This window comes from Marmota monax, unplaced genomic scaffold, assembly GCF_021218885.2.
Source record: "Marmota monax isolate L192 unplaced genomic scaffold, Marmota_monax_Labrador192_F-V1.1 WCK01_AAM20220418_F8-fsc00144, whole genome shotgun sequence".
NCBI classification, from domain to species: domain Eukaryota; kingdom Metazoa; phylum Chordata; class Mammalia; order Rodentia; family Sciuridae; genus Marmota; species Marmota monax.
In genome coordinates this window covers 3,264,080-3,287,315 of record NW_026694618.1, presented here as the reverse complement: position 1 = coordinate 3,287,315, position 23,236 = coordinate 3,264,080, and the positions used below count along the sequence as shown (strand labels likewise).

At 36.2% G+C, this 23,236-nt stretch overlaps 1 protein-coding gene and 1 pseudogene across 1 annotated transcript in view; both read left to right on the top strand.

The window, feature by feature from the left end:
- Positions 1-1,330: 1,330 nt before the first annotated feature.
- LOC124077988 (M-phase phosphoprotein 6-like) lies at positions 1,331-1,852 on the top strand (annotated as a pseudogene).
- Positions 1,853-14,696: 12,844 nt separating this feature from the next.
- Sdhaf3 (succinate dehydrogenase complex assembly factor 3) overlaps positions 14,697-23,236 on the top strand; it is a 77,786-nt gene continuing 69,246 nt past the window's right edge. Inside the window, exon 1 of the mRNA XM_046422596.2 lies at positions 14,697-14,931. Within this exon, the coding sequence (XP_046278552.1) occupies positions 14,758-14,931 (174 nt within the window). The 5' untranslated portion in view covers positions 14,697-14,757. The remainder of the gene's footprint in view (positions 14,932-23,236) is intronic.

Genomic DNA, 23,236 nt, shown 5'->3' with positions numbered 1-23,236 from the left:
GCAGAGCCAAAAAAAGTCACCCAATGAACAGCTCCGTGGTCTGAAAGGGCGGGGAAACAGCCCAATGAGCATCGCCGCAGAGGAGCCAATCAGTTGGCAGCTAGAAGTTTGCTGGGGCCGCTGTGAGCCAATCATCAGCTGGCAGCTGGAAGTTTGCTGGCAGCTGGAAGTTTGCTGGGGCCCCTTCAGCTGTGGCTCTCAACAGCACATGCCTGTAATACCAATGACTTGGGAGGCTGAAGCAGGAGGATTAAAAGTTTAAAGCTAGCCCCAGCAATTTAGTGAGGCCCTAAGCAACATAGTAAAAACTTGTCTCAAAATAAAAAATAAAAGGGCTAAGATGTGGCTCAGTGGTTAAGCATCCCTTGGTTTAATCCCTGGTACATAACAAAAATAACAACAACAAAAATCCCCAACCAACCAACCAAACAAATAAACAAAAAACCTTTTCTTGTTACTCAAAGGGAAACCTTCATGCTTTTGTATAGTAGGGGGCTTGGGTATAATCTCTGACTTAAGAATATAGATAGTTAAGTGACATCAGTAACATGGTAGAATAGGAGCTTTCCATAGTCATCTCCCTGGAGAAGCATTAAAATTTAACAACTACTCATGAATGAAATTATCTTTGTTGGAACCTGGAATAGCAGAGAAGTTCCAGAACATTATTGAGGCAAAAACAAAAACAACAAAACAAACAACCCCCCCCCAAGAAAATAAAAACAAGAATAGGCATAAAGAAAGAGTTAAAAGAACAGTTTCACTTTATCTATGTCACTTTGCCACCAAGGTGCCAATGCCTTGGTCCATGATTCCTCCCATAGAAGAAAGGGAGAGTACAAGAAGTACCCAGCTTCCCCAGCCATGTGGGATGCTGTCAAGGACCCACTTTTTTCTCACCATACTCAGAAAATTGAAGTGATAGGCACTGCTGAGTGGTTGGACAAGGCTGGAAATAGAAAAGAAAGACTGTGGATTCTACTAACCACTCTGTGGACTCCATTGCAGAGACTGCCAGTGAGCCACTGGGATGTTTTGTTTGTGGAACTCCCTCCCTAATTGGCCCATGGGTACCCCCCAAATGATCAATGCACCTTACTTTCTTCCAGTCTGGCTGCTGAACACCCCTCATAGATAGTGAGTGCAAGTACCCTGTAAGATAGCTAGTTCCACTCTGTGTGACTAGGAGAAGACACATGAACTTGAGCAGTTTAGGACACTTCCCTCAGGAAAGCAAGCAGGAGACTCTAAACACCTGGCCTGTCTTTTCAAGATCAAGAGAAGGCATACAATCTTAAGAATTCTCCCCAGGCTTGCGGCTGGAGCCAGCATGGTGGCCGAGCGCAAGACCAAGTTGTCCAAGAACCTGCTACACATGAAGTTCATGCAGAGGGGACTGTACTCGGAAACCAAGAAAAAACTAGAAAAAGAAGAAAAGAAGATCATTAGTGAAGAGCACTGGTACTTGGATTTGCCAAAGCTCAAAGAGAAAGAGAGTGCCATAATAGAGGAGCAGAGCTTCTTGTTATGTGAAGATCTTCTGTATGGAAGAATGTAATTCAGAGGATTTAATTCTGAAGTTGAGAAATTGATGCTTCAGATGAATGCTAAGAACAAAGCAGAAGATGAAGATGAAGATGAAATAGTAGAGTTTCATGTGTCAGATGAGGAAATGGCTAGAAGATATGAGACCTTGGTGGGAACAACTGGAAAAAAGTTTGCCAAGAAAAGAGACCGTGCCAATTATGGAGAAGATGAAAATGGAGACATAAAACCAGTTAAAGCAAAGAAGATGTTCTTAAAGCCCACGATTAAAAATGATGCCTTAAAATATGTCTTGGGGTGGCCATAAAAACAGACTTTGGAGCCCATCCTAGTGGCATCTTTTAGCTATTAATACTTGATATTTATTTGTAAAGAGATGTGTAATTTTAGAAATAGACTGTGTTTGAAACAGATGTGTAATGGATGTTATACATCCTTTTCCGAATCAGATTCATCAAAAGCAGAAGTTGAGCCTGAATCTTACAGATGTACATAGGCACAACATAGCTTCCTAAAGATTTTACCTCAGTTCTTTTTATATAGCTCTCCAGTCACTGACCTTGAATGGACTCCTATATATTAATGCAAGTGTTTAAATTGCCTTTAAGATTATATTTTACTTTAAATTGTTAGTCATATAATCATGTCCAGCCAATTCATACATTCATTTTGGAGTCAAATGTCATAGGAATTTATTATATGTACATTCACCAAGAGCAAACACGCCTCTCCAACCTGAAGTATTTTCATGCTACCAGGTCTATCAATTTATGGTATTGTTTTTTATTTAAGGCATTTAATTTTTAAAAAATATTCTGTAATAAACATCTGTTTACACACACACACACACAATAAATAAATAAAAGAATTCTCCCCAGAAGAGAACAAGAGGTGTGGAGCAAGTACATACATAAAAAAGGTCTTAGAGAGCCTTAGAATTCCTAGTCAGGCTGTTTGGTGAAGACATTTCTGTCCCAAAGCAAATCAATAAGAACTGGTGTGGGTGACTGTTTCTTCAAATGTAAAAATATTAGACTACAAGGAACATGAAATATTAGAAATATTAGACTACAAAGAACATGAAAAGCCTGAAACATGAAACCCTGAAAAAAACACAATGATATTCAAGGACTTGACTTCAAATAAATGAAGATAAATTCATTATCTAAAAAAGAATTCAAAATAATTGTTTAAAGGATTCTCAGGAAGCTACAAGAGAACACAGATAACACAATGAAATTAGAAAAAACAATACATAAACAAGTTTTGAAGTACAATAAAGAGATAGGATAAAAAAGAACCAAACAAAAGTTCTATAGCTAAAGAATATGATGAATGAAATGAAAATGAAATACAGATCACCAACAGAGGTTTGATCAAGCAGAAGAATCTGAAATTAAAGACAAGTCATTTTAAAATACCCTGTAAGAAAAAAAAAGTATAATGAAGATGAAAGAAGAAAGCCCACAGGAGTTTTGAGACACTATCAAGAGAGCTAATATTTGTTTTATGGGAATTCCAGAAGAGAGAAGGGAAGGCAAGGGACAGAGAGCTGATTTAGAAAAATAATGGCTGAAAACTTGCCAAAATTAAAGAGAGATATAAGCATGTAGGTACATAAAATTAAAAAATCTCTAATCAGGTTCAATCCAAAGAAAACTTTACCAAGACATATTATAATTAAACTGTCAAAAATCAAAGACAAAGAATTTTGAAAGTAGCAAGAGCAAAGAGGTTTATTGCACACCAGGCAATAAGGCCATCAACATGATTTCTCAGCAAATGCTGCAGTTTAGAAGACTGGGTTGATGTATTCAAATACTGGGGAAAAAATAAATTGCTAACCAGGAGTATTTTATCAAGAAAAACTGTCCTTCAGAAATTACTTATAGAAATAAAATCTTTCCCAAAAGAAAAATGGAGGGAGTTCATCATCACTAGACTTGCCTTGCAAGAAATGATAAAGGGAGTTATTTAAACTGAAATGAAAGAATGTTAGTTAAAAACATGAAACCATATGAAAGCATAAAATTTAATGGTAAAGGTAAGTATGTAGTCAAATTATTCAACACTGGAATAAAGGTATATAAATTATTTATGAATCTTATAAAGGTTACAAGACAAAAATATTAAAAATAAATATAACAGAGTAATTTATTCTTAGTTATACAGTATAAAAAAGATGTAAATTGTGACCTCAAAAACATAAATTATGGGAATATAAAATTGTAGTTTTTTATATACAATCAAGGTGAAGTTGCTATTGATTTAAAATAGACCATTGTTATGGTTTGGACATGAAGTGTCCCCTCAAAGCTCATGTGTGAGACAATGCATGAAGGTTTGGAGGACAAATGATTGGGTTATAGCCTTAACCTAATCAGTGAATTAATCCCTGATGGGATGACTGGAGGCAGGTGGGATGTGGTTGGAAGAAGTGGCTCATTGGGGGCATGGCTATGGGGTATATATTTTGTATCTGGAGAATGGAGTCTTTCTCTCTCTGCTTTCTGATCTTAATGTGAGCTGCTTTCCTCTGCCACACTCTTCCACCATGATGTTCTGCCTCACCTCCAGGCCCAAGGAATGGAGCCAGCCTTCTGTGGGCTAAGACCTCTGAAACCATGAGCCTTCAAATAAACTTTTCTTCCCTAAAATTATTCTGGCCAGATATTATAGTCACAGCAGCAAAAAAGGCTAACTAAAACAACCATTATAATTATAACATGTTTTACATAACATTAGGGTAACTATAAAGCAAAAACTTATAGCAAATACACAAAGATAAGGAGAAAGGAAGAAAAGCATACTACCATAAAAAATCATCAAATCACAAAGGTAGATAGCAAAGGAGGAAAGAAAAAATAAATCTATATAACAGCTAGAAAATAACAAAATGGCAATAGTAAGCCTTTGTCTACCAATCATTACCTTGAATTAAATGAATTGAGTTATCCAATAAAAAGACAGAGAGTAAATGGGTGGATAAAACCATAAGAACCAACTAGCTGCCTAGAGGAGGCTCACTTCAGCTTTAAATATGCATATGGGCAGAGAGGTGAAGGGATGGCAAGACATTCTATACTAATAGAAACAAAAGCTAGAAGAGGCAGATATACATGTAATCAGATAAAACAGACTTCAAGACAAACACTATAACAATAATCAAAGAAGGTGACTATGTAATAATAAAAGTGACAATTCATCAAGAGGATATAACAATTATAAATATATATGCACCCAATAACAGAGCACCTAAGTATATAAAGCAAGTATTAACCAAAGGGAGAAAAATACAGTGATACAACAATAAAGGAGACATTAATATCTCACTTTCAATAATAAATAGATCATTCAATAAAGAATTTTTTTTGCAGTATCAAGGATTGAACCCAGGGGCACTCTACCACTGATCTACAAATCCCAGTCCCTTTTATTTTTTATTTTGAGATAGGGTCTCACTATGTTGCTAAGGCTGGCCTTGAATTTAAGATTCTCATGCTTCATTCTCACAAGTAGCTGGGATTATAGGCACACACCATTCCATGCTAACAAAATATTGGTCTTGAATAACACTGTAGGATATAACAGACATAATGGAACATTCTATTTAGCAACAAGAGAATACATATTATTTAGGCTGGGGTTGTGGCTCAGTGTAGAATGCTTTCCTAGCATGTGTGAATCATCGGGTTCGAGCCTCAGCACGAATATAAATAAATTAAATAAAGGTATTGTGCCCATCTACAACTAAAAATATTTTTTTAAAAAGAATACATATTATTTGCAAGTACACATAGAACATTGTACAAGATAGATTATATATTAGGCCACAAAACAAGACTAACAAATTTATGAAAATTGAAATCATACCAGGGATCTTTTCTAACCACAATTTTTGAAACTTAAAATCAATAACAGAAGGAAAATTGGAAAATTCACAAATGTGTAGAAATTAAAAAACACACTTCTGAACAGCCAATGGGTAAAATAAAAATTTTAAAGGAAAATTAAAAAACATCTTCATACAAATAAAATTGGAAACAACATATCAAAACTTATGAGATATAGGAAAAGTACTTCTAAGAGAAAACTTTATATGGAGAAGTAATTACATAAGAAAAACAGATACATCTCAAATAAACAATCTAACTTTAGCTCCTAAGACAGTGGGAAAAGCAGAAAAAAATATTACTAACCCAAAGTGAGTAGAAATAAAATAAAAAATAAAATAGAGAATAGAAAAACAATAGAAAAGATAAGATCACATGTTGTTCTTTTTTCTTTTACTTTTCCCTTTATTTTTGCAGTGCTGAGGATCAAAACCAGGTCTTCATGCATGGTAGACCAGTTTTCTACTACTGAGCTATACCCCAATGCAGAAGTCAGTTTTTGAAAGAAATAAAATTGACAAACACTTAGCTAGACAAACTAGGAAAAGTAAAGAAGTCTGAAATCAATAAAATCAGAAATGAAAGAGAAGACATTAGAACTGATATCACTGAAATACAAAAGCTCATGAGTAGATATTATAAATAATTACATGCCAAATATGGATAAACTAGAAGAAAGAGATAAATTCTTAGAACAAACTACCATCACTGAATCATGAAAAAATGGAAATCTGAACAGACCAATAATGAGCAGGGAGATCAAATCAGAAATACAAAACTTCCCAAGAAAGAAAAGCCCAAGACCTGATGGTTTCACTAATAAATTTTACCATCTAATGAAGAACTAATACCAGTATCTCTAAAATTCTCCCCAAAAAGTTGTAGATGAAGGAATGCTTCCCAATGTGTTGTATGAGGCCAACATTGCCTTGTACCTCAGCCAAACAAGAGTACCACCACATGAAAAGGAAACTATAGGCTGATATACATTTTTTAATATTTATTTTTTAGTTGTAGTTGGACATAATACCTTTATTTTATTTATTTGTTTTTATGTGGTGCTGAGGATTGAACCCAGGGCCTTGTATGTGCTAGGTGAGTGCTCTACTGCTGAGCCACAACCCCAGCCCCTCAAGCTGATATCTTTTATGATTATCGATGCAATTTTCCTCAACAAATGGATAGCAAAGTGAATTGAAGAGCACATTAAAAGGGTCATACACCATGGTCAGATGAGATTTATTTTTTATATATGAAATCAATAAATGTGATTAACCACATTAATAGAATGGAGGATAAAATCATATGATCATCTCAATAGATTTAAAAAAGCATTTGACACAATTCAATATCCTTTTATGAAAAACTCAACGAATTATATAAGGAATGTATTTCAACACCATGATCACATGTGACATGCCCATAGTTAATGCCATTCTCAAGGATGAAAACTTGAAAACTTTTCTAAGATCAAAAGTAAGACAATGATGCCCACTGTTGCCATTTTTTAAAAAATTAAATACTAGAAGTTCTAGCCAGAGCACTCAGGCAAGATAAAGAAACAGAAGGCATCCAAATAGGAATGGAAAAAATAAAATTGTATGCAGGAGACATAATCTTACATCTTATAAACCCTAAAGTCTCCACAAAACAATCATTAGAACTAATAAACAAATTGAAAAAAGTCAAGATATAAAAACTAGTTGTGTTTTATGCACTAACAACAAACCATTCAAAAAAGGAAAATAACAAATAAAATTCTTAGGAATAAACTTTTGAGGAAATAAATAAATCTTATCCGCTGAAAACTATAGAACACTGATCAGAAAATTGAAGAAGGCACAAATAAATGGAAAGATAACCTATATTAATTGATTAGAAGAATCACTATTGTTCATACTACCGAAAGCAATCTACAGGATCAATGTAATCCCTATCAAAATTCCAATGGCACTTTCCAAAGAGATAGAAAAAAATTTCTAAAATTTGTATGAAACCATAAAATACCATAACACCTCAAACAATCTTGAACAAAAAGAACAAAGCTGGAGACATCACACCTCCTGATTCAGATTATATTACACAGCTATGGTAATCAAAACAGTGTAGAACTGGAGTAAAAACAGACATACAGATTGATGGAACAGAATAGAAACCCAGAAATTAATTGAAACATATGGTCAGCTGATTCTGGAATATTTGCACTGTGGACACCATGTGGGAAAACTGGACATTGACAGGAAAAGAGAAAGGAAGAAAAAAGGAAGGAAGGAAGGAGGGAAGAAAAGAAGGAAGACGGGCGTCTTTTCTTATACCACACACAAAAGTCAACTTAAATAGGTTGAAGATTCAAGAATGAGACCTGGCAGCATAACTACTGTCATGTGAAACTAGAAAAAGCTTCATGACCTTGGTCTTGACAATGATTTTTTGGATATGATATCAAAAGCACAGAAAACAAAACCAAAAATAAACAAATAGGACTATAGAAAACTAAAATATTCCCACACAGCAAAGGGAACAACCAACAAAATAAAAAGGCAACCTTCAAAATGGGGGAAAATATTTGCAAATCTTGTATCACGTAAGACGTTATTATATCCACACTACCTAAGGAACTCATACAATTCAGTAGTAAACCACAATAAAGGTGGGGAAGGGAAGAAGATAAGTTCAGTAGATTAGACAACATGGAACAAAAGGAATAGAGTGGGGATAGGAATAGGAAAGACACTAGAATAAGTCTAACATGATTTTCTTATGTATACATATGAAAATACCTAAGTGAATCCCACCATTGTGCCCATCCACAAGAATAGTGTCCTAATTAGAATAAGATATATTCCATGCTTGTATAATTTTATCAAAATGGATTCTACTATCATGTGTAAGTAAGAAGAACCAATAAAAAAAAAAGTATGGTTAATTGTCTATTATAGTAACTTGCTTCTGGGGAAGAAAAAATTGTGTGGGAAAGAAAACAGTTTTCTTGGGATGATGTAAATATTCTGTGCTTAAAAGCAGTGAAGGTTTTTATTTGTATTTGTCAAAACTGTACAGTCAATATTTGTGCCATTCAATACATGTACATATGACCATACCAAAAAATAAATATGTAAGGAGTGGGGCTGGTCTAGGTTGGGAAATAGGTAGAAGCATATAAGAAATAAAATGGCATGTAATAAGCAGATGTTGAATGTAGATAACTGGTATATTGTAATATTCACTTTACATACATTTACAATTATGTAATAAAACATTTGTATAAAAAACCCAGCCAAGTAAAAAATAGGCAAATGATCTAACTATACATTTTCCAAAGAAAATAAGCTGTTCAAAATCAAAACCATAATGTTAGGATGGCTGTTATTAATAAAAGGCAAATGTCAAAAATCGTTGACAAGGATGTGGAAAAAAGGGAACCTTTGTACATTGTTGGTAGGAACGTAAATTAACATACCCATTATAGAACAGGATGAATATGCTTCAAAAATTTGAAAATAGAACTACCATATGCTCTAGAAATTTTACTTATGGGCATATGTCTTTTAGTGTCATGTTGCTGTGACAAAATATCTAAGAAAATCAACTTAGAGGATAACACATATTTTCGCTCACAATTTTAGAGTCTTCCGTCCATGGTCACTTGGCCTGGTGGCTTTTGGACCTATTGTGAGGCAGTCTATTGTGGTAGAAGAAAGCTGCTCAGCTCTTGGTAACCAGGAAATAAAAGAGAGAGGAAGGGCCCAGGGACCCAACATACCATCAAAGGTTTGCCTGGGGGACCTTCCTCCCACCTCCTAATTGTACCACATGTTGGCAACCAAGCCTTTAACACATGATCTTTGAGGGACATTTCAGATCCAAGCCATACCAATATTCAAAAGATATAAATCACTAAGTTGGAAATACAGCTCCACTCCACGTCCATTGCGGTATTATACACAATAGCCAAGATATAAAAAATAACCTGTGGCCTTTAACAGATGAATGGATAAGGAAAGTATACCATATAATTTTATGCATATATCAATTGAGAAACATTATTCAGCCCTAAAATGGAAATTCCTGCCACTTGTGCTAATATGGGTGAATCTGGAGGATGTTATGCTAGTGAAATAGGATAGGTGAGGAAAGACAAATCCTTCACCATCTCACTTATATGTGGATTCTTCAAGTCAAACTCACAGAAACAAATAGTAGAAGAATGGTAACCAAAAGTCAGGGTGTGGAGGCAATGGGGAAAATCAGTCCAAGGATGCAAACTTTCGGTTATAAGTTCTGAAATTATATGGAACATGGTGATTGCAGTTAATAATAATGTCGTGTGTACGTGAAATTTTCTGAGAGTAGATACTAACCATTCTTAACACACACAAGTAATTATGTAAAATGATAGATATTTTAGTTTTGTTAATACTTTCATAATGTACACACCTACCAAAACCTCACATTGTACACCTTGAATATATATAATTTTTATTTGTGAACTGTACCTCAATAGAATTGGAAAAATGACCCTTAAAAATAAAAAGGATTTAAATTGTCTGATTCTATTACTTATGTATCATAGATCTATTATTATGTTTTAAAGTGAGAATTAAGTTAAAAATCATGTTTCTTAGAACAGAGTGCAGTTTCTACTATCAACTTACATTCTCTCCCCCTCCTTCTCCTCCTCTTCATCATCATAACTAATTCTAATTGTCACTTCTTGTGTTCCAGGCATCAACTAGTGTAAATACTTTTTACATATTAAATCACTAAGTTGTATAAGAAGCTTTTGAGGTACATAATATCATTCTTATTTTAAGAGGAAAAAATTAAGGTCTGGAGTTGTCAAATGAGAAGTCACAGAGTTTAAAAGGGGGTTAAATGAAGAAAAAAAAAGCTGTCAGAGATGCCACCCATTTTTAAAAAAATATTTAGTTTTTAGTTATAGGTGGACACAATATCTTTATTTTACACTTATGTGGTGCTAAGGATTCAACCCCGTGCCTCACACATGCCAGGCGAGTGCTCTACCTCTGAGCCACAACCCCAGCCCCTTCCACTTTTAAAAAATTTGTTCTAATCAGTTTTTTTTTTTGTTGTTGTTGTTGTTGTTATTGTTGTTCTAATCAGTTAACATGCTTTGAATCTAGGTAGGTTGAATAATGGTGGAGGAAAAAGTCTTTGAAAAAAATAATGAATTTAGTTTGGATCAGGGATTCTGAAGGAATGACAGACCCTGGGATTTAGACTAATCCAATGGTTACAAAGGAAAGCTGAAACTGTGGAGAGATCAGAGGTGTGAAAGATCTGGAGGTATTCAGGGTTCAGTGAAGGCCTATGAAGTGATTAGGGTGGGCTTGGCCAGGTGGGGGCAGCAGAGCATCACCAATTGCTGAAGATGGCAGAGCACTGAGAGTCTCTTTAGGAGATAGAGGAAGTGGGCCCCTGGAGGTGGGACGACCCGCACAGCAGCAATGTATCCATGATGCAAAGGTTTCTAGAAAACCTTTGAGTTGGTAGGCATGTGAGCAGATGCAGGTAACTAGTGATTTTGGAAAAAAGTGATTTTAGAAGAGTAGCGATATCAGCATCAGATTAAAAGGATTAAATGGGGGAATGGGTATGGAGATAGGAAAAGTAGGAATATGTATTTTTGAATCTGCCAATGAAAAGAAGCAGAGTAATAGGATGGTAGTTTAAGGTGAAGGCAGACTAGATGGGGAGATTTTTTTGTAACTTGAAGTATTCTTATGAAAAGTTTATGAGATCACTGGAATAATATCATGAAGAGAGTAATTGAAGATGACAAAGAGGGAAAGATGCTTCTCATAATAGTTAGGATATAATCAAGGGTACTAGTAGGTGAAGTTTTCTGTTTGAGGAGAGCAGGAAGAGAGAAGATACAGACGATAGAGATTTTATGGATCTTTACTAAGAGTGCCAACCTTATATAATTAGGCTGTTTTCTAATAGTCATCAGTTATTTGGAAATCTTAAATCATTTTTCCATTATCTACTTTCCCTTACTATTGCATTTTAATAAATAGAAATTTCAGGTACCATGTAAAGATGTTTAAAAAATTCCTTGTTTCTTACATTGGTCACTTCAGTGCAGTCATGTACCTAAATTTTACGGTGGGAAATGAGGGACCATTTCTGATGTCTACTGGGATGAGTATAAGCAGTTATCATGAATGGATCAGGCTTGTTCATCTCTGTAGACCTCTAAGCAAGTGAAGGTTATTTGGATCAAAGATGTATCTTGTCCTAGAGTTTTCATTATTCACCATGATTTAGAATTTGAAATTCGAATGGGCTTAATTCACAACTGAGCCACTTGTGTAATCAAATCCAAGTCTGTGAATGCATTGCTTCCTGATCCAGTGACATAAAGAAGTTTCCAAATCTTTGACCACCAGCCTCTCCTAGCCCCCAATGCTTTTCACTTCTGTTGTAAAGGAAAATGCTCCAAGGTTATTTGCAAGTGACTTACTTTCCACAGTGTAAGGTGAAAACTAGATATAACACAAAGTAGCAGAATGTCATGCAGATGTTCTCTTTCTCCTTTCAGTTTATTTTTTCTTGTTCAGCATTGCTAACACTTTTGATCTGAAAATCTCTCTCTGCTTGTTAAAAACCTTCTCTAGCTGCCTCTACCATCTCTATGGATATGTGTGGTTCTTCTATTTTGTGTATAGTGAAGGGCTCCTGTAATGTATTCCTCATGCAGTCTTGTTTCTTCTTCAACAGAGACATTTTCAAAGTAATTATTTCAGAGTGGGTATGTGTCCTTTTTTACTTTACAAAAAAAAAAAAAAAAAAGAATTGGAGGAAATATGGGAGAAGTCATGATTAGTAAAGCTGGAAGAGAATTAGTGAGAATTAGCCAATCTCACATGTGACAAAATCAAAGCACAGAGGGGTTAAATGATTTGCTTGATAACACACAGAAAAAGAAACAGATGGAGGAAGAACAAAAAACCTGCATAAAGTGTAGTAATATGGATTAGTTGCCAAGAATTCAAACTCAGTGTTTGTTTTTTCAGTTTATGGCTATTTTGACCATGAGAGGAAAACTAAATTGGAAGGTTAGGGAAACAGAAAGTTTTGTCTTCAAAAGTTAACTAACTGTCCAGCCCATCTTAAGAAAAAAATATGGTTCATCTGTCATTTCCCTCACTGTTATTGCTTGATTCCTTTTCACAAGGCCTAACCACTTCACCATGTCTTGGATTCTTTCCGGCCCATCAACTCCATTTCTTAGCATTGATTTTTTTCAATGCTTTGCAGACCTTTTCTGTTCCCTTTAGACTGAATTAATTCTTTCATTTATTTTTTTATTAATTCATTGGCAGAATGTTTTTCCACATTTTTATGAGAGCTTTGGCTCTGAAAGAAGTATTTATTATACATGTACTTTAACCCCAAAGGAAACCAGAAAAGAAGGAAACTGGAACAAGAAATTAATATTCAATTTATGGGGATATTAACAGATGAAATATGGTTAGAAAAAATTTCCTGAAATAAAATAACCACACTGCCCTTCAATCCTTGCCATCAGTGTGGTTTGTCACAATACCAAATTAAATCCATTTTTAAAAAATGTTCTGTTATTTTAAACAAATATTTTCCTTAAATTTAAGCAAAAGGAAAAACTCCATTCAGGCAATAAATATTGGAGTGCTTACTATTTGTAAAGCACTGTGGTGGGCCCTCAAGAGCATAGTGAAATAAGTAAGTCTCTGTGGGATACTTACTTTTTTTGAATTTCAAAAGCCTTTGCATAGATAGAAATCTGGGGTCTGTTAAAGAATCATACACGTTTTCACACTCTTGTCTTTTTCCCACCAAGTCTATGCAGCACTTGACACCGCTGAACTTTTCCCATTGATTCAACAAATATTTACGGCATTCTTAATTATTGGTCTGGTGTAGGTCACTGATATATGGCAACAACGGTGAAAAGAATCACAAAATTCTTTTTTTTTTTTTTTTTTTTTTTCAGAGTGGAAAGTAGAGGCTTTATTAAAGGACAGCAGAAAAGACTTCTCCCGGAGGAAGAAGGGGACCCAAGAGATGGAATCCCAAGAATCACAAAATTCTTGCTCCTGCAGAATTTGTACTCTAGTGAGGGGAGAAACAGAATATATAACTAGGTAAAATATCACGTATAAGTACTATAGAGGGGGCTAAAAAAGCAGAGTAAGAGCATTGGAAGTTTTTGGACTGGTGATGTTGCAATTTCAAAGGTTTCCAACAGGGTTTCCAGGGAGGGTCTCATTAGGACTTTAAGGGGTAGGGGAGACTTTGGGTTTTATTCTGATGAAAAGTTACTGGAGTATTTTCTTGGACAGATGATCTGATTTGTAATTTTGGTGGACCATGAATGAAATTGGTCATGTCCTGAAGCAGGAATATAGATAAGGGAATTACTATAAAACCCAGTAGAGATATAATTGTAGTAGAGTGCGTGGAGGAAACTGGTAGATTTCTGCATATATTTTGTTGGTGGAATCAACAGAATCTGCTGAAGAACTAAAGATGAGATGGGGAAGAATGAGGACAAGGAGCTACCAGCTTTGGAAACTCAGTATCACCTTTGTAAAAGGTGGAACTTTTTAAACCTCTTGATTCCAGTTTTCACCCCAGATTCTTTAGCCAGAATCACCAGGACGTTGGAAACACTACCTTTAAAACTCCTCCCAAGATTCTTCCACAGCCAACTTGGGCTAACAAAACTTGCGGACTTAATATGTAACCTGTTGGTTACATATGACGAGCTCAAGCACAGCACTGTGCAGTGCGCGTGGGCCGTTGGGCTAGTGGAGGAAAAGATTAATCCTACTTTAATTCAGGAATACCCTTAAGAAACCTTAAGTGGGTTGGGTTAACCACGGTACGGGAGGGCTTTTTGGAGTAGCCTGATTTTACAAAGTTTTTCTCAGACCTTTAAAAAGAAGGAGAGAACAAACATGAAAGAAAAAAATAGTGGGGTGGTACGGAGAGAGAGGTGACAATTGCACACTCCAGATTCTGGTTCCTCGCCTCTCTCCGCGCGACACAACACGGGAGAACTAACCCTGAGGCGCAGACGCCACTACAAGAAAGTTACGCCTCTACCAGAAAGGGGCCGGCCCGTTTTCCGGACGCAGCAAAGCTCGAGTTTCCGGAAGGACAGGATTCGGGAGCGGACCAAACCGGATGGAGGTCGCGCGCGCCCGCCTTTTCCCGCCCTCTTTCTGGTTCACCCAGAGGCAATTTCTCAGGGGGGCGGGGTCGCGACGACCTTTTGCGCAGGCGCAGTCCGCGGTCCACGCGTGGTGAAATGCCTGGAAAGCACGTTTCTCGTGTCCGTAGCTTATATAGGCGGATCTTGCAACTACACCGGGTTCTGCCCCCGGACCTTAAATCTCTGGGTGACCAGTACGTGAAGGACGAATTTAGGAGACATAAGACCGTTGGTTCTGACGAGGCCCAGCGTTTCTTGCAGGAATGGGAGGCAAGTGACGCCCCCTTTTCTTGGGGTTTCTTTAAGTGGTGTTCCCGGTTTGTCCCTTTCAGAGTTCGCCTGTCCCAGCTCGTGCCCAGTAACTCATACAGATTAAACAGGGGCATTCTACACTTGATAAATCTGCATCCTGAGTCCCTCAGTTTCTCCCACCAGGTCCTGGCTGGAGCAGATCCAGTGTGTCTAACTCAGTTCAGCCTTTTGAGCTCTTGCAGATACTAGTCGTCCAAGAGGTGAGGGTGGGGGTCACAAAATTGACTAAATCACTGTCAAACGCTCAGAGGGCTTGCCGGCTTCGGTCCGCTCCACTGCCTTTGCAGGTAGCAAACGCCTGTTAATAAGTTAATGGTTATTTCATAACAGTCTCCACACCTAGAGGTTTGTTTTCCTGATCTATTACTTTTTAAATCTCAGGGTCTTAGTGAATTTCTTACTCGATACAGAAATCAGATAAAGGACTGTTAAGGATTACTAGTGGTGAAGGAGGAAAATGCTGGTCGGAGTTAAGCAAGGTGGAAGTTGGTTTCTTTAGGCTCTGCAGTCATGAGTCACGTGGCTTTGTTACTTTACCCTTCGCTCTTGTGCCCAGTCTTGAGCAGACAAATGCATTAGGGATTAGTGACTTTATTTTTTGAACGAAGGAAAAAAAAATATTTACAATTTTTCGTGGGTTGTGGGCCCTGCAGGATTTCCTCTTCTTATTGGTAAATATTAAGAAATGAATGGATTTGTAGATTAGAGTACGTCTCAGGTATTTGAAAGCATGGTAGAGGTGAGTTTTAATGTCTAAAAAGTTGATGGCTGAAGAGATGACTGAATTGGGCTTTAAAAAAATATCATAGAGGTTATACTAGGGTAGACCTGGAACTTCTTCACTGAATTCCAGAATTGATTGTTGAACCATTGAAGTTTTAAAGACAGACATTTAGAATAATGGTGACATTTAGAAAGTTCATAAAAATCATGGTGTAGTCGATATAATTTGCTTGCCTGAAACCAGGGAAGTTTAATATTTTAAGTGCAGACCACTTTATTTTAATAAGGTAATTTGGTCTTGGAGCCAGAACTAGATTCAGATTCGGGCTTGGATATTATTAAAGGTCAGGTCACTTAATTTTTCTAGTCTTTTATCCCTCACCTGTAAAGTAATAGTATTTATAGTATGCATCTGAAAATTAGTGTATGTTCCACTAAGAATGTATTCCACTAAGCTACATCCTACCCTTGTTGCAGACTTTTAATTATTTAAAAAGTATTTAAAAGCGCATAGAATATTATTAATTACATTGAAATTATTATATATTTAAGGTGTTTGTTAAGTGACCTCTTTTAAGTGAGTTCTGTTTGTGGATAGACAGGAGAGTTTGGTTCTGTGCTGGGAAGAAATGAGGTTACTTTTAGAAGTCATAGTTGGAAATTTTTAGGGGAAATGTAGGAAAAAGTGGGGACTTAGAATAAATTGTTACAAGCTGAGGGAAGAGAGGGTGTAAGAAAAGAACTAAGTAAATTGTTGAACAACCTAGGAAGCTTGGTAGGAATTTAGCTTTTTTGTTTTCAACTCTTTTGGAATAATTTTAAACGAGTTACAGAGATAGTAAGGAGTTCCCATACATCTGTACCCTGTTTCCTTTTCTGGTAACATATCACCAAGGTACGTTTATCAAAACTAAGAAATTTAACAGTATTATAATATTATTAACTATACATATTTTGCCAAGATTTCCATGAATGTTTTTATTCTGTCCAGGGTTCACTCTGGATCCATGTTGCATTTAGTCATCTTTTCTCCTTAATCTCATCCAATCTGTGACAGTTGATCATTTTTTCCCTATCTTTCACTACCTCAACACTCTTTTGAAAAAAGTACTAGCTTTTTACTTTGTAGAATGTTTCTCATTTTGGGTTTTTTTTTTTTTTTGATGTTTATTCATGATCATGGGATTGATGTTATCCATTATTGAGAATACTATAGGAATGAAGTATCCTCAACACTTAAGAAGGTACATATCAACATGACATTATTGATAACAGTGATTAACTTGGTTAAGATGGTATCTGCCAGGTGTTCCGCTGTTAATACTGTGGTTTGGATAAGGTTTGAGTGTGTCCTCTAAAGGTTCATATGCTTAATGCTTGGTCCCCACTGTGGTGATGTGTAGAGGTTCTAGAACCTTGAAGAGGTGGGGCCTAGTGGGAAGTAATTAGCTCACTAGGAGCATCACCCTTGAAAATGATTAATATAGTTTTTTTTTTTTTTTTTTGGTACTTGGATTAAACTCAGGGGCATTCAACTGCTGAGCCACATCCCCAACCCTATTTTTGTATTTTATTTAGAGACATGGTCTCACTGAGTTGCTAAGCACCTCGCCATTGCTGAGACTGGCTTTGAACTTGGGATCTTACTGACTCAGCCTCCTGAGCTGCTGGTATTACAGGTGTGCACCACCTTGCCCAGCTTCATTCATATTAATACAATTCTTGTTAGGACACTGGCTAGTTCCTGTGAGAGTGGGTTGTTATACAAAGAGTGAACCTGGCTCTTAAATCTTTCTTGTGTCCTGTCTGCTTGTGATCTCACACATTCTTCCACTATGATGCTATCTGCCATGTTGTGATATAGTCAGAAGACCCTCACGAGGGCCAAGCAGATACCAGTACCATATTCTTGGACTTCCAAAACACTGAGCTAAATAAATCTCTTTTTTCTTTATACATTACCCAGCATTAGGTATTTTATTATAGTAACAAAAAATGGATTAAGACTGTTTGTATTTTTTTTTTTTTTGTAATTAACACATAGTTTAGGGCAGAGACTCGGAGACTGAGTTCTCCTTAAACTTGGCCAGCTATTTTTAGTGTTCATTGAAGAATTTTGCCTGTGTGTTTCACTAAGCTATGTCCTATCCCTGTTGCAGACTTTTAACTATGCTGTGTGTAATTTGGCCTCTAGGATTCTTTCATATACTTCTAAAATTAATTTTGGACCTGAATGAATTCTGAATTTGTTTTGTATCATGAGCAAAGTTTGGGTATGACTACCACTGGATAAAAGAAAAGGGGAAGGATCAAGAGTGCTAGAGAAGTTTTCTAATTCCCCTCGTTTGGGATCATGGAAAACAGGCATATCTCAGAAAGAATTCAGCTGGAGAAGTTTCTGTTTCAGGACCACTGGGAGGAAAGTGAAAGTATTTTAGTTCATATTAAGAGTAAACATGTAAATGTGTATTTACAGATAAAATTCTGAATTTATATAATTTCTTAAGAGAAAAAAATTGCAAATTTAGGAAGAGATGTTTGTGATTTGTTAAGATAATGTTTGATAACTGGTTTATAAAATGTTCATTATAATCTTATTCCCAAGTCTTTTAGGAGGCAAGAAGTAGAATTGTGTTGGTAGATCAGGGTCTTACGGCATTTTAAAGTTCTGACTCTGTTCATTTTATGAAAAATAGCTGGTTTAGATAATGCTTTTAATTTTTCTGTCTACCACTTATTTTCTAGGGACTCAGAATAAGAGTTAAGATTAAATAGTAAATAAAATATGTTGGTGAGAGAATGTGAGACAGCAAAAAGTAGTGTGCTTTCTATAGCTATTCGAGAGCCATATGTTTAATTTTCCTTTTTCTACCCCATTTATTTATGCAGATTGCCTTCTTGCCTGGCTTCTCTTGCTTTTCCTAAATATTTCCCTTGCACAGTGTCTGGTGGGGAATGTTTATAAGTAGAAATTCTGTTTCTGGAAAAAAGTAAAAAGGCTTAAGCATTCTGCAAAAGTGTTAATCACTTTCTATCGCCAGGAATGTGGTAGGCATATTATGGGGCACAAAAATAAACAGTTAATATATTTTACTTTCACAGTGTTCAAAGTTTTGTAGTGTAGAATAGGCAGTTATAACACAGTATCAAAGAATGTCTGTTAAATGCTATGGGGGCAAGGAGGAATGAAGATGAAGGCAACATAGATGATTGAGCTGAGCACTGAGTCAAGAATAGGACTTTAATATTAGAGCTGGCTGCCATGCCTGTAATTTCAGAAGCCTGGGAGGTGGAGGCAGGAGGATTACAAAGGTTGAGGCCAGCCTGGAGAAACTTGGCCAGAACTTCAGGAAAAAGAAAAAAACAACAGGACTTTCTAGAAAAAGGAATAACATGTGAAGCATTGAAGTAAGAAGCAATGTGACTTTTCACAGCATTGCTATGTTTGGAATTTAGTTTCTTATGAAAGATTAGGAAGAGATAAAGCTGAGAAGAGACAAGCTATTCTAAAGATTTTAGGGTTTTATTTTGAATAGAAAGATTGTAAGCAGTGGTGGAAATGATTTAAATTATATTTTAGAAATATCATTTTAGCAGCAGTATAGAAAGAGCCAGATTGAAGGTAGAGAGAATTATAGACGATGATACAGTAATCTCAAATATATACATGCCTGAACCAAGACAGAGGTGTTGAAAACGGAGGGTACAGATTTATGAGTTATTCTTTCAAGGCAAAATGGGACTTGACTTATGGTTTAGGTATGAGGGTAAAAGCTCCTGTTAGTATGCGGAGGTGAGATGATTAGATTATGAGACCTGCAAACCAATCTGTCCATCCTAGTTTGAATGGAATGGGTGGTAACTGTAGTCAGGTGGGGTGTGGCTGGAGGAGGTGGGTCACTGGGACATGCCCTGGAAAGATGCATCTTCCCTGTGGCTCCTTCCTCTTTCTCTTTGTCTACTTTCTGACCCCACTCAGAGTGAAGAAAGGCCCAGAGCAATCAAGTTGGCAATCTATGGACTGAGATCTCTGAAACTATGAGCCCTAGATAAACTTTTCCTCCTCTAAGTTGTTCTTGTCAGATATTTTGGTCACAGTGATACAAAATACTGACTAAAACGGTGACCAACATAGGCTTAGCATGGGAGGAAGAAATAGAATAGGATAACCGTCAGGTTTTAGAATAGGGTACTAATAAACACAATAGGTACATAGGAGGAACAGGTGGGAGAATAAGTTGAATTTGGTACATTTTGTGTTAATAATTCCAGTGGAACAGTTAAGTACAGATATTCTAAGACATGTATTGGTCTGATACTGAGTAGACAGATTATGCCTGGAGATAGAAATTTGGAATTCATTATCTGTAGTTGATGGTCCAGAAGTGTGGATGAAAGTGCCCAGATTAGGTGATCAAAGATAGACGACTAACATTTAGGGGAAGGTAGCTAACATTTAGGAGTCAGGAGAATGAGTAGATGGTAGTGTAGTGCTAGAACCATTCTCTTTTGTTTAAAATTGTATTTAATTGTTCCTAGTCACTTTGCAAAGAAACATTCTTCCTTATTATATCTAATTCTTCAGACTTGTGTGATAGTTTAGATATTGTAATATGGCATTTGCTTTTTCATTTGGTGCGTTTGTTTTAGAGATAAGGAAATGCTGCTGAGTCATGTAGCCATACATTTGTAACTCATTTGGGATATATTTTCTTATTTATGACTTTGAAGTGTATCGTTAGATAAAACGTGTGATTAAGTTGCATGTCACATATATTTAGAGTTTCTTTAACTTAGTATAATTAGAGTTGGATGGGTACTTTGCTAATTTTTGTAATTGTATACCTCTTATACCTAATTTGGGGACCTCATTTTGTTGATTTTGAACATTCTGATTTAAAGTTTGTATTTTAGCTTGTGGGATAAAAGGAATGAATTACCTCTCTGTTTAGTAAATTGATTCTATGTTTGGAGAATATATTTACTTAGCATGAGTGGGTCACTTGAGTACCTCTTAGTTGTATTGTTTATTCTGTATGTTACTTGCAGCTTTTTGTTTGTTTGTTTTAGTTTATTGAATGGTGATGGTTTATTGAATGGATCTGTCACACACATATTTTCCATATCAAAGTATGTCTTTAAAAAGTTTTTAGACCTATTGTGGTGCTTAATTAATGGCCTAAAAAGGAATAAAATGATAATAGGGAAGATATGAAATAGTATATTCTTGCAACATAAATGTGTTTTAGTCTTTTTGTTGTTATAATGAAATACCTAGGGGTGGGTAACTTTATAAAGAAAAGAGGTTTATCTAGATCAATGTACTATGCCAGCATTGACCGGTGTCTGGTAAGGACTTCATGGTGGATGAAATTACAGTGGTGGGAACATGTTTGGGAGGGAGAGATCACATCGATACAGGAAGCCAGAGAAGTCAGGGTTTGGAGTTACTCTCGTAACAACTAGCTCTTACAAGAACCAACTCAACTTCCAAGGGCAGTGCCCCCCAGTGACCTGAGAACCTTCCAGTAGGACTCATCTCTTAAAGGTCCTGCCACCTTTTATAGAAACATCTATATTTGTGTATGTATATATATACAACATGCAGTCTTACACATTTGAAGTTTTTGTTCAGAATTTGTACAGAATAATAATATTAATTTTACTTGTTCAACTATTTTATGTAACATAGTTTATGGCTGCTTAATGTGAATGAGAAATACACCGGAAGTTTTATATCAGAAATATTAGAATTGATTGAAAGGTAGGTTCATTTTACTCTGTTAAACTCTTTTTCTTTTCTTTTTTTGTTTTTCAGTTTATATACACTTCAAATTTTTTTCTCCCTAGTACTGGAGATTTAACCCAGAGCCTCATGCATACTAGGCAAGTTTTCTAATACTGAACTATATTTCCATTCCCATCAACTTTTTGTAAAAAATCAATAATTTGTGCATATGGTTTAAAAATTAGTGTAGAAGAGCTTATAATACAGAGCAGTATATTCTTTTCTGAATTTTAATTTATCTCTTGTAGGGACATTCTTTATTTTAGTCTTGTTTCAGATGTCTTGTGAATTTTGGTTATCTGTTCATATTTATTTTTTATTATTTGTTTTAATTAGTTACACATGACAGTACAATGACCTTGACATATCATACATTTGAATCAGATGGGATATAATATCTCATTTTTCTGAGTTTACAGGTTGCAGAATCACATTGCTCATGCATTCACATATATACACACAGTAATAATAATGTCTGTTTCATTCTACTATCTTTCCTATCTTTCCAATCCCTCCCCTCCTCTCCTATCACTTCTCTCTACTTAGTCTAGAGTAACGCTATTCTTTTTTTTTCTTACATCTTCATACATGTATTTTGTATAACAACAAGGGTCTTCTTTTACCATCCATGCAATTCCATTTCTCCCTCCCTTTCCCTCCCACCCCTCTTCCCTATGTAGAGGTAATCTTCTTCCCATGCTCTTCCTCTCTTCTCCATTTTGTGTCACCCTCCCCTTATATAAGAGAAGACATTCGGCATTTGTTTTTTTGGGATTGGCTAACTTCACTTAGCATAATCTGCTGTAATGCCATCCATTTCCCTGCAAATGTCATGATCTTATTATTTTTTAGTGCTGAGTAATATTCCATTGTGGATGTATGCCACATTTTTTTTTATCCATTCATCCATTGAAGGGCATCTAGGTTGGCTCCACAGTCTAGCTATTGTGAATTGTGCTGCTATAAACATTGATGTGGCTGTGTCCCTGTAGTATGCTGTAACAAAATGAAATTGAATCCCTATCTCTCACCATGCACAAAAGTTAACTCAAAATGGATCAAGGATCTAGGAATTAAAACAGAGACTCTGCGTCTAATAGAAGAAAAAGTAAGCCCTAATTTCCATCACGTGGGGCTAGGCCCCAATTTCCTTAATAAGACACCTATAGCACAAGAATTAAAACCAAAAGTCAACAAATGGGATGAATTCAAACTAAAAAGTTTTTTTCTCAGCAAGAGAAATAAAATGTGAGGTGAATTGCCGCAGTCCGGCTGGCTGGGCAAAATAACCAGGGGGTGACGAACGACTTGTGTAGATTGATACAGCAGGAGTGGGAGCCATTTATTGCAGGACAGAGCAGTATTTATACATTCCACACAGCTTATCTAATTAACATAAACTAGATACAGCTGAAAGAATTCCCCACACAAAGACACTTCGCCAGGAGAATTCCAATTTTATTGCAAAAAGCAGTGTGCTTATATAGAACTAAGGGGGAGATGGTAGGGTTTAGATAAATGGCAGGCAACCCGTTTATTGGCAAGTTCTTTCAGATATCAGCTCTGGAGCCCAGGAATTAGTTCTCATTGGGGTTAAGGTTCCCCGCCAGCGAGATTTGAAATTGGCGCCGGCGGGAGAGTTCACACGGGCGGGAACTTTTCGCGCCACTGCAGAAAAGAAGAAGGTAGGAAGAAAAGGTGCTTAGGCGCCATGTTGGGGTTTTTTCTCTGGGGTATGGCTGCCGTTTATAC